General features: G+C 35.3%; 1 protein-coding gene across 4 annotated transcripts; it reads left to right on the forward strand.

The window, feature by feature from the left end:
* Nucleotides 1-702: 702 nt before the first annotated feature.
* Nucleotides 703-7,900, forward strand: LOC311075140 (uncharacterized protein). 4 transcript variants are annotated; one of them, XM_084102314.1, is made up of 9 exons: nucleotides 721-1,004; nucleotides 1,392-1,475; nucleotides 2,420-2,477; nucleotides 3,366-3,452; nucleotides 3,807-4,133; nucleotides 5,259-5,588; nucleotides 5,914-5,961; nucleotides 7,017-7,079; nucleotides 7,347-7,900. In XM_084102314.1, exons 4-9 carry the CDS (start codon nucleotides 3,410-3,412, stop codon nucleotides 7,589-7,591), a joined length of 1,056 nt encoding a protein of 351 aa, XP_083958440.1. In that variant the 5' UTR covers nucleotides 721-1,004; nucleotides 1,392-1,475; nucleotides 2,420-2,477; nucleotides 3,366-3,409; the 3' UTR covers nucleotides 7,592-7,900. The 4 variants fall into 4 exon arrangements, with proteins under 4 accessions (XP_083958439.1, XP_083958440.1, XP_083958441.1 ...); XM_084102316.1 differs by having other exon boundaries at nucleotides 768-1,004; nucleotides 3,391-3,452; XM_084102313.1 differs by lacking the exon at nucleotides 1,392-1,475 and having other exon boundaries at nucleotides 703-1,004.
* Nucleotides 7,901-12,156: the final 4,256 nt, after the last annotated feature.

Raw genomic sequence — 12,156 nt, forward strand, 5'->3', positions numbered from 1 at the left:
AATGGGTTTTTGCTAAATCGCCTGAAATAAGGTCTGTGGTTAACAAAGCCTCTAAATATTTTCACGTTTTGATCTATGACATAAAATACACCAGTTATAACCTGCTTGTGATTTTTTTTTAACTTTATTGTGTCTTAAAAACGGTGGTTGCTAACAAGTTGCTAAAAGGGACTACATCCTTTGGCGGGGACTTTAGACGTCATCATGACAAACATGAAATCTCTCACTAGCCCGCGTTTCAGCTTCACATTCTTAGAAGTTTACCTTTCAGTTAATATACATAACGTTATTTTTGTTTTGTCCCGAGATGCAACCACAAGTCATCGAATGAAATCTTGTTTTACCGTTTTCCGTCCGATGTTACTCAGCGGAGACTCTGGGTTTGTGCCAGATGGAGTAAAAAAGGCTAGCAGTAGCAAGAATAAACGTTTTTCATAACCAAATCAACAGCTAAAATACCTTTTGTCTTTCTCTTAAAATATCTAAAAGCTTGTTTACTTTGCCACTGTTTAATAGATTAGATCCGCTGCAGTTTTATTAAAGGCTAACGTTACGTTGAGAAATGTGTTTAATTAAAATATTCAAAATAATACCTGGTTTATTGACTTTTATTGTAACTTGTTTGGATATAATTATAGAAACGTACAGTGCATTAAGGCTATACACGCGTTTTGGCCTACAAAGTGACGTCATAACTTCGGCACTCTATTCGCGGGCTATGGTTTCGCGGGCTATGTGACGTCAGAGCTCGTAACTGGGAGTACATCGATCTAGTACGAGTTCACGGGTGGGAAGTCACGGGTGGGAAGACTGCCGTTCCAGTGCACTTTCACGGGTATAACAAGGTTGGAAAAACACGGGTTACAGGTTGCCTGGAACGCACCATTAGTTACGGCGCTATGAAAGCGAGCTTCGTTTTACTTTCGATTTAGATTCCGAAGGCCTACAACTGTTGCTCTAACTGGACGCAGATCATTCTGGGTGATAGGACAATAAAAGCCAAGGTGAGCTACAGTCTAAAATAAATAGGCTAACTTACTTCTCCCTCTTTGCTGTATTCAGATCTGCCAGAAGTTTCTTATTTCTGTGAGTTTTAATGGGTGACGGTGACTCTTCCTGACTCTTCTCCGAGATATTTCTTAACACTTAGGCCTACTTATATTGACTAAATTGAAATTGAATATTCGGTGTAATAAATGTACCAAATTCATAAGGATTCATTGAGGAGTTTTAAGTAATCTTGCATTTACGAGGACCGAGGTTATTTCTGAAAAAGCACTGTCTAGAAGTGAAAGTAAAACAAGAGAACAAAGGGTAGACTGTACAGTTGAGACGTGTTGCGTTCGCAGCAAGCACAAATTGTGATTTTTGCTGTGCAAAAATTTGTATAGGCTAGTGTCCTCTTTGATCGTGAGAAATTTGAGCAACGGACGCATCTCCGATCCGAAGATATCGGGGAAAGTTTTTTTTCTAAGGTACGTTCACTTCACCATGCACACTCCACAATGAATAGCTTATTATCCTTATGTGACTGTTAAACGTAACTGGTATCACCACAAACGTTATTCTGTGCCCTGAAAACTGGCATAGGCTATTTCATGGTATTGTGTCATGCAAGGTAATTGCAAAATCTAGAGAAATGTGCGAGGTGGCCAGCGGGGGACAGTTGAGACACACGTGTTTCTGTACCCCCGATAGAGTTCTATAGGTCACACACTGTTTAGTTGTCCAGTGTTATGATAACAGGTTAAACGTCCTAATTAGCCAGCACAGGACGCAAATGAAAATAAAATTTGATATTTGTGATATTTAAACTGTGTATTATTAATAAATAGCCTATTGTTTCATATCTTGTTCCTGCTTTATAAATTTTAACCCGTGCTAATTTAAATAAAATGAATGAATATAAATGGATGAATAAACAAAAATGTTGCCCAATTGTTATTTTCTTTATTTGTCTTTATTTTTTATATTTACAATGAATGGTTAGTTACCTTTACATCATTAAAAATGGGTGTCTCAACTGTACCATGCACTGTCTCAACTGTACCACATATGGGTACAGTTGAGACAAAAAGCACCTTATTTTTATGAGCTAATTGTGGAAATGTATGAATCTTTTTGTCTGTTCTTCGGTTCAGTTTAAAAGGCAACGACGATTTCGTTTAAACACATAAGTAACTCTATTCGATTACTTATTAGGACCGAGTAAGCTTTTGGGCGCTTCATAGTTAGGCCAGAGTGTTTGCCTGCTCTCTATCTGTTCTCTCAGTAGAGGGACAGTATTTGTGCGAATAGCCTATGTGACTTACGTTACTTTATTACAAATAAAAATGTAGCCTGTTATGTTTAAATAATCATCAGATGTAGTAATTAATGCTTTGTTATTACTGATATTTTTACTTTTTTTGTGGTCTAGACTCTAGGAGATTCCCCCTTCCATGGGCTTTGAGTGCTGAGAAAAGCGCTATATGAATGTAACGTATATTATTATTATTTTTAATGCAGTTGCTGCTTGTGCTTGTGTTCAGTATCTTGCTGTTTATAGCATTCATTTTTTAAACTCTTAGAAATAAAATGTTAATGAGAGAAATCCACAGGAAGGCTATGGCTACATTACTGAAGCATTGTTAACATTGGGATGTTTTAAACTAAGAAAGTGACAGCAACCTTTTCAAATTTATTATTGTTTGATATTGCAGGCTAATCTGTCATTTAAAATACAAGAATGTGTCTTTATGATGAATTATTTTTACATACCACCTTGACTAGTTGTTTTGTTTACTTTTATTATGCTAAACTTTTTATTTGGATTGCTTTTGTTCAAATATCATTTGTTTATTTTGAACTTATGATTGGATTCATTATTTTTCAAATAGTTCTCACAGAACAATGAGAAAACTTCAAAAATAAATCTTAAAGTAGGCTATGCAAAGAGTGAATAAATAAGCATTGTTTTCATTTCATTAACTGACCTGCTTTCTGGAAATTCATGATAATAATTCATAATTCATGAATTATGCTTAATACTTCATAATTCATGATAATGACTGGGGTGAAGTATTGATGAATTTGACAAATTTTCAAGATTAATATAAAAGATTTAACAGAAAAAAATGTTTCATGGAAGTAGATGTTAGACTGATGTAATGGTAGCCCAGTAGCTTGAATGAACTAAGTTTTCTTTTGTTTTGTCTCACATTTATTTTTTTCCCTTACATGTGTTTTATCCATTCTGAACAGTTTAGTTTATTGCTATTGTGTTTATTTAAATGACAGGATTTGAATTGAATTTACCGCTCATCTCAGGGTAGATTAACATCAAAATAAGATGTGAGGAGACATTCATTGTCATTGTTTTCTAGGCTTACAGTGAATTTTCTGCCTCAGAGTTCCAGAAATATTGAAAATGGCTGAAGGAGGAGAAGTTTCAGAAACTAAACAAAGCAAAGGCAAGTAAAACATGATCTGTGACTTTAAATATTTACATTATTAAAATGACAGGAATGATATTTAATTGTTGTCTCTTGCCAGTCTGACAGTGAATTTTCTGAACGTGGAGACCCTTCAGGTTTTATTTCTTACACTAGTAAAGATATATATATATATCTTTTCCAAAGCTTGCTTTAAATGTAAATGCAAAATGGTGTTGTACTTTTAATGGTTTGTTTGCATTTTGACACCAAGGTCCAATACATTTTTTAAGTTTAATAAATTGACAAAGATAATAGTGATTCAAATACTCAGTAGTTTTATGAATTTGATGGCTACCACTAATGCCTTTGACAATACATTTCTCTTTCCAGCTGAAGACTTTAGTTTTGTGGTTTCTATATCTGCTGACCCTGGAGAAGACGTCATCTTACCTGTTCATCTCTCACCTGAAACCAGTGTTTTGTCCATGAACATCAGCTGGTATAGAGGGACAGAGCTCATTTATCAGTATAAGAACGAGCTGGAGAGTCCAAATAGTGACTATGAGCACCGAGTGAGTCTGTCTATCCAGGAGCTGGAGAGAGGAAATCTTTCTCTGACTTTAAGAAATGTCCAGGAATCAGATTCAGGAGACTATGTGTGCCATGTCTATCATGATGAAAGTCAGGAGACAGTAATAGTTCACCTACAAGTGAGAGGTAAAATAATAAAACTGCCTCTGCAACTTCTCTAGCTTATTTCTGTAGTTCACTGACTGATCAGTTGCCTCATTGAGTGATCATATATTTTGATTAGTGGGTTTTAAATATATATTTGAGTGTTGTGTATTGCAACATACTGGTGCTACTTTTATGTCTTCATGTCACTCTCTTTTCAAGTTGGCATATTAAACATGCGTTTAGAAAATATATATTTTTTTAAATTGCTTTTCAGATATGGCTGCAATGAAGTGGTTATGGGTTCACACTGATATTAGGTTCATTTTAGAGCTCCAGAAAAGAATATGTGGAAATGTAGGCATCTACCTGATGCTGAGACAAATGCAGGCTCAGACTGATGACTTTTTACGACAACAAACAAATCTAATATAGCCACAAAAAGTGATTGTAGGAGTCTAAGCACTAACAACTCGTGAAGATGATAGTATTATTTATGTATTAAATTACAATAGACAAATAATATTGTCTGTTTATTTTAATTGGACCGCAATACATTCAGTCATGTCTGGCAACTTGACAAATATGTTTTCAGTATCATTAGGATTTGTAAAATTAAAGGTAATTCAGAGATCACATATTTCTTTACAAAACTGATTAGACTTAGATTATTTAAGGAATTAAATTATATGAATCTATAATGAATGTGATGCAGTCAATCTGTAGAACCATTTAAACAGATTTGAACCTATTATCTATTTTTGGGAGCTGCCATCAGTCAACCAAGAAGAAAACAGCATAAAAATACTATATAATGTCTTGATGGAAATCTAAAAATTCTGAAAAGTTTGTGTATGGGTTAAGATTAGAGGAGAGAAATGATCATTATCTCAGTGTAAAAACAGTCAACATAAGGTTAGGTCTGAGTCTAGTCCCCATCATTATGGCAAACCAATATTTGTGTGTGTGAGGGGAAATTTGATCTGAAAGTGCATAAGGGAAGATCAGATAATCATACTATTGTATCTTACTGTAACTGCAATGAAATTATAATTATTTTTCGATGATTAGAATAATTATTTTAAATTCTTTCATTTTCTTTATTCTTTTTTTGTGATTAACAAGTTAAATGACACAATTCTCTTGTTATCTTGTGATTTCCTGCAGGGGAAAGACAGCTGCAGAGAAAGATAATGGAACAGCAGAGACAGATAGAGAAACTGGAACAGGAGAAACAGATAATGAAACTGGAACTGGAGAAACAGATAATGAAACTGGAACTGGAGAAACAGATAATGAAACTGGAGAAACAGATAGAGAAACTGGAACTGGAGAAACAGATAATGAAACTGGAACAGGAGAAACAGATAAAGGAACGGGAACAGGAACAGGAGAAACAGATAAAGGAACTGGAACAGGAGAAACAGATAAAGGAACTGGAACTGGAGAGACAGATAAAAGAACTGGAGAGACAAATAAAGGAACTTCCCTTACATGGTAATGATAGATCAGCAAAAATGGTTTTGAAAGCATCTTCCAGGTTATTATAAATCTATGCTATAAATTAATAGTAAACTGGGAAGGTCTAAAACTACATGGGGAAGTTTATAGCAGGGGTTCTCTTGAAGTCCAGTTTCTAACAGAGTTTAGCTCCAACCCTTATCAAACACGCCTGAACAAGCTGATCAAGGTCTTCAGAATAACCAGAAGGTTTTAGGCAGGTGAGTTTGATCAAGGTTGGAGCTAAACTTGAGTCATATTTGAAAACCCCAAGTTTCGAGATCTCTTCTGATTAATTTTGTTTACTCCTTTTCAATTTTAGGTCCGACACCTAGACGTGAAAAGAGTCTTGATGGACTTCCCCCATTCAGTAAGATGGCAATTTTGTTTGTTTTTAGTTAGATTTTTGATCTGTTTCCCTGTTTTGTTCATGTCTGAGTTTCACATGTTCCTTTGTTCAGTTTCCATGGTTACCGTCATTAGTTCATTTGTTTCAGCTGTGTGTCATTTATTATCTCGGTTCAGTTTGTTATTTAAGCCTCACCCTTGCCTTCACTCTGTGTCCAGTCTCTGTTATGTTGAGATGTGTTTGCGCTGCATGTTTGCTTGCTTTTTGAGTTAGCATTAAACCTATTAATGTTTTTCGAGAACCTGAGTCTTCTGTCTTCAGCTTCCCTGCATACATCGTTACCAGGGGCGGTTCTAAGGTCAATGGATATTCGGGGCTTTAGCCCAAACTAAAATTAGGTATTTTTATATAAAGGAATTAATGAATTAATTATGAAAGCGATTTAAGGCAATAAAGAAAAATAAAGGCTTATTGTATTATTGTAAAAAGGCTTAGGTGCGTATTGAAGTGCATCAGAGCAGCATCAAGAATATCAAATACATTGCAGTGAATCTCTTATTTGCATCTTAAGTTTATTGCCAATAATAATGACAGGTTTGCGAAAGTGTAGAACTATGTGAGCTCCCACAAAACACATCTTCAGCACAGCAACTCATTTAAACGCCTCTGATTGGCCGATGAGTTCAACAGACATGTCTGTGATTGGCTACAATGCTAAACGCTCCACGTCGTAAGTAGCTTTAATGCAAACGGAAAAATATAAGTACAACTGTAATATCCACTTTTCATGATTAGGTAATCGGAGCTGGTGTAATCTTATTCACATTTGTTTTTCTGATTAATTGTTTTGCTCTATGAGAAAGACAAGGTAACAAAATATTCGGGGCTTTACTAAAAACATTACGGGCTTAAGCCCCCTTAGCCCAGCCCTAGCGCCGCGCCTGATCGTTACAATAAGATTCTTGATTGTTTTACTGTAACAGTAATGAAATGGGAATTATGTACATGTTATATGCAGATTTGCAAGAGAATGTCATGCTTAATAAAATGTTTTAATGTCTTGTGATTGTCTACAGTGAGTGACGATGGCACACCAGAGACGCCCGAAACAAAAGAAGAGAGAGCGACCAAAGACACAAGTGGGTGTTTAAGATCAATGCGATTGCTGTAATGTAGTTATAAATAAATTTTGTAATTTTCTATAACTACAGAAAATATATTGAAATCTGTCTTAGTCTCATGGTCCACACTAAAGGCAATTTATACATAGTACCTTGGTGTAGGCCTATCTGTTTGTTTAGGTGAAGAGGTGACTCACAGTACCATTACAGTTGCATTTGTTTTTTGATTTAGTTCAAGATAAACTATGCATGTCCTGTTTCTTTGCTTGTGTCTTAATATTGCAGTGGAAAGAGAAAGTGGTGATCAAAACACAAGACAAACAAGCGAAGAGAATACTGTCACTGACCAAGAGACCCCAGGTACATCATCACAGGTTCTACAAAGTGAAATAACATCAGAATCAGTGATTTCACCTGCCAGAGCTAGGACACATGCACAAGAGAACACTGGAGCAACAATGCAAATGGATCAGGAAAGGAGACAAGAGAGTGAATCCACAGAGCAAGAGAGATCCTCCACAACTATATAATCACAGGTACAATAAAGAGAAACAACATCACAATCAGTCGCATCTCTACTAGGAGATACAGCAGACACCAGAGAGGCCAGAAGACAGAGGAGATGAGGAAATACAGCAAAAAAACCCTAAAAAAACAAAAAAGCTATTAAACATCAGGTTGGAGATTTACTACTAGTTACTACTGATTTAATGTTACTAGAAAAATCTTATAATCTTTGTTTGGTTAACATCATTTTTGATCAGATTTTCCTACCATTTAGATGTGTCATGTACACTACCGTTCAAAAGTTTGGGGTCAGTAAGATTTTTTATTTTATTTTTGGCGGAAAGAAATAAAATAAATCAATACTTTTATTCATCAAGGATGAGTTAAAGGGATAGTTCACCCAAAAATGAAAATTCTGTCATCATTTACTCACCCTCAAGTTGTTCCAAACCTGTATGAGTTTCTTTGTTCTGCTGAACACAAAGGAAGATATTTGGAAGAATGTTTGTAATCAACAGATCTTGGTCCCCATTGACTTCCATAGTAGGAAAAAATATATACTATGGTAGTCAATGGGGACCGAGATCTGTTTGGTTACAAACATTCTTCCAAATATCTTCCTTTGTGTTCAGCAGAACAAAGAAACTCATACAGGTTTGGAACAACTTGAGGGTGAGTAAACAATTTCATTTTTGGGTGAACTATCCCTTTAAAATGATCAAAAGTTACAGTGAAGACATTTATAATGTTAGAAAATATTCTATTTTAAATAAATGCTGTTCTTTTGAACTTTCTATTCATCAAAGAATTGTGAAAAAAAAATTGTACACAACTGTTTTCAACATTATAGAAAATGTCGTGCATCCCTACTCAGGGTTGATTTATTTCATAAACTGGTTTCATTTTCACTTTTTGTCCTCCTTTTTTGCAATTATTGCTGCATTGGACTTATTATTTGTTTAGCATATTTATTTTTTGTTTGTAGTTGTTTTTTCCTTTATTACTTTAGTTATCTTAGTTCTATTACTTTAGTGTTCTCAAAGTTGTAAAGTTTGTTCTGTTATCTTGACCTTAAGAAATGTATCCATTTATTTAATAGTCATTAATGCATTTATTCATTTTATTTGTTTCTTGAATAACCCATCCACACTTGTTTGTGCATTTGTTGGTCATTTATTAGTTTCAAAAGCTAATTTAGGCAACACTTCATAATAACATTCATTAAAAAGTTAACAAACATGAATACATTTATATAATGCTTAAAATGATTAGTTCATGTACATTCAAGCAGGTAGAAACTATAATTATATACATTTTCATATTCATATTTAAATGTTTGTTAAAGTTAAGAAGTCTTGGTTAATCAAATCTCCCATCAAGACAAATTTCAGTATCTAATTTCTGTTTCTAATCTGAAATGGTAAAAAAAAAAAAAAAAAAAAAATGTAATTCATCAAATGCTTATGCAGAAAATGTACAAGTCCTTCAGTCTTTTTTCTGTGTGAATACTTTATATATGTCGCTCCTTCACTCTGTCAGCAAAACCTGACACTTGCTCTTTTGAAAGGTCCGACAGGAAGCTGAACAAGAAGAACAGTGATAATGACGAGAGAGAGAGAGAGAGAGAGAGAGAGAGAGAGAGAGAGAGAGAGAGAATGACATGACTGATGCATCATCATCCTGTATATGCTAAACTGTTACAGTTATGTTACAATTTAAAAGTAAATTAAGGGTAACAACTCTATATGCGTTGAAGTTAGGTTTTATTAACTTAATCTGGCCTTAACTAAGAAATTATAATCTTTTTGCACTTTGTCTGTCACATGGCATAAAGTGAAGTGGAAGTGGATCAGAAAAATGCAAGACATTTGAGCAAGAGCCCCAAAAAAATGGGAAAATAGATGAAAGGTACAATAAAAAATAAAAAAGAATGTTTGATAAATCAATACAAGTTCATAAGTGGATATACTTTTGAAAGTAAAGCTTTCAAATCAGTACTTTATTATTATTGAGCAATATGTAATATCATATGTATTAGCACAGTTAACATAGGGCATACATTTAACAATAAGATGCAAGAACATTTTCATGGAAGCATTCATATTCTCACTATACCTAAAATAACAATTGTATACCTACCCAGTCTGTTTTGTGATGGTTTGGCAGGCTTTAAACTAAATGGACACAATGACATCAGCCTTCTTCAATTTGTAATAGATTCAGTTATTGTTTTTTACTAGGCTTAGTAAATTAAAAGAAAAGGATGATTGTATGATTAATCTTTTGCATATCTAAACAATATTTTGTATTATTTTACTGTCCTACATTTTAAATTGTAGTAATGTCTGAAATTGTTACTCTTAGATTTTGTAATGGAAGTAAAATAATGACACATGTTTTTGAAACAAAAAAGCTTGTTGAATTGCACTAATTATTTTTTTTACTGCATTAATGAATATTTCAATTCAAAACATTCATTCATTCATAAAAACAGATATACTGTACATCTGATTTACATCAAAAGGAGCAAGCGGCCAGTATTTGTGATGATTATTAGGGGCAATCTTGGCCCATTTTACCTCACTTCACCCAAACAAATTCAGAAGTTATTGTGCTGTAATTATGTTAATAATATAATTTTTAATGGCTATTTAAAAAAAAAAAAAAACAATGCATTTCCCAAAAAGACTCAGTGGTATTATTCTTTTGCTGTAAGCGCATGACAATATTTTACATGATAACAGTGGCATTTTGATATTCTTCTTTGAGACTGTTTAACCTTTTTTTGTTGTTTTTTGTTACATTTTCCTTTATTAATACATTATACTCTTAAAGGGATAATTCACCCAAAAATTAAAATTAGCCCATGATTTACTCACCCTGAAGTCATCCTAGGTGTATACGACATTCTTTTTTTCAGACTAATACAATCAGAGTTATATTAAAAAATGTCCTGGCTCTTCCCAGCTTGATAATGGAAGTGAATGGGTGTATGTCTTTGGAAATCCACCAAAATGCATCCATTCATGATCAAAGTGCTCCACATGATTCCAGGGGGTTAATAAAGCCCTTCTGAAGTGAAGCGATGTATTAGTGTACGAAAAATATCCAAGCTTTCTTGACTAAAATAACTAGCTTCCGGCAGACGGCCTACGTAAGTCGACTTGCGCCAAATCATGGACTAATTTTAATTTTTGGGTGAACTATCCCTTTAAGTGTTTCTATTTTTGTAAAGTTTTGTCAAATATCTTGTGGTGAGATGGAGGAAGCTTCCCACAGAGGAAGCTTTGTGTCCTGACCCAGTGGCCGCAAGGCATTGAGACACCCCCGCAATAGTATCGGTCTGCGATGATTAAGTGTGACTGTGTGAATAATCCAACTCGACTTACATTGCTAGAACTGCCCGGTCCTGCAGATTTGCCTTATACAACATCAGAAGGATCAGGCCATTCCTATCGGAGCATGATACACAACTCCTTGTCCAAGCGTTTGTTCTCTCCAGACTGGACTATTGTAATGCTCTCTAGGCAGCCCTTCCTGCATGTACTGTCAAACCTCTGCAACTGATCCAGAATGCTGCAGCTAGAGCTGGTGGTCTTTAATGAGCCGAAGGCACCTTTTCCTAACAAAATTGCACTGGTTGCCAATTGCTGCTTGCATCAAATTCAAGGCACTGATGTTTGCCTACAGAACAACCACTGGCTCTGCTCCCTTTTATCTAAACTCACTACTCCAGAACTAAGTGCCCTTCAGAAGCTTGCGTTCTGCAAGTGAACGGCACCTTGTGGTGCCATCTCAAATGGGCCCAAAATCAACCCGAGCACCTTTTAGGCTGGTGGCCTGGTTGCACCACGATATTCTATCATCTCCATCTGGTTATTTATTTAATTTTTTTACCGCTGTTGCTGGGCAAAAGTCCTCCATGGTGTCGCCGAATAGGCCCCCTTGGAAGATGGGGCATTAAGAAAGCGTCCTTTCTTAGCATCCTTCTTCCTCGCAAGGATGAGCCATAGGTAGTCCTGCTGGACCACAAAAGTGGACATCGCCTGACCAAATGCCTGCGCTGTGACCTTCGATGACCCTAGGACGAGTCAAATGCAAATCTGATGCTTCGATTGACAACTCATCTATGAACTCGACCGGGAGTGAAGAGCGTGCTGAGGAATGGAAGGTCATAGTAGCAGAAGGACCAGGATGGGAAACAACAGAGGTGACTTTCTGCTTAGAAATGCAGGAAAGTCAGGTCCACAACGTTACCCATGGCCACGCTCTCTCATTGAGTGCATATACCATCCACAAAAGCTGCTCCAGCATTGTTAACAGACAAACAAGATTTGGTGATAATATTAGAATAATGAGAGATTTCTAAGCAACATTTTGTAGGCTGGTCATTTTTGTCCAGGAACATCACAATTGTCTGAAAAAACACAGAATTACAAGAATTCTCTCTCTTTTTTGTAGTAGTAGTTATACCTTAGGTGAGTAAAGTCAGTAAATTTTAGTCTAATGCGATAACATTGACTAGCATTTTCAGGAAAAAGAATATCCTCTCTGTAAGCTGGACTGTGACGCTATTTTCTTCTGGAAA

Source organism: Abramis brama (genome assembly GCF_963993115.1).
Source record: "Abramis brama genome assembly, chromosome: 24".
NCBI classification, from domain to species: domain Eukaryota; kingdom Metazoa; phylum Chordata; class Actinopteri; order Cypriniformes; family Leuciscidae; genus Abramis; species Abramis brama.

Coding starts and splice junctions, on each gene's coding strand:
- LOC311075140 (XM_084102313.1), top strand. CDS start 3,410: ATGGCTGAAGGAGGAGAAGTTTCAGAAACTAAACAAAGCAAAG. Junction 4,134..5,258: donor AGTTCACCTACAAGTGAGAG/GTAAAATAATAA, acceptor GATTTCCTGCAG/GGGAAAGACAGCTGCAGAGA. Junction 5,589..5,913: donor AAAGGAACTTCCCTTACATG/GTAATGATAGAT, acceptor TTTCAATTTTAG/GTCCGACACCTAGACGTGAA.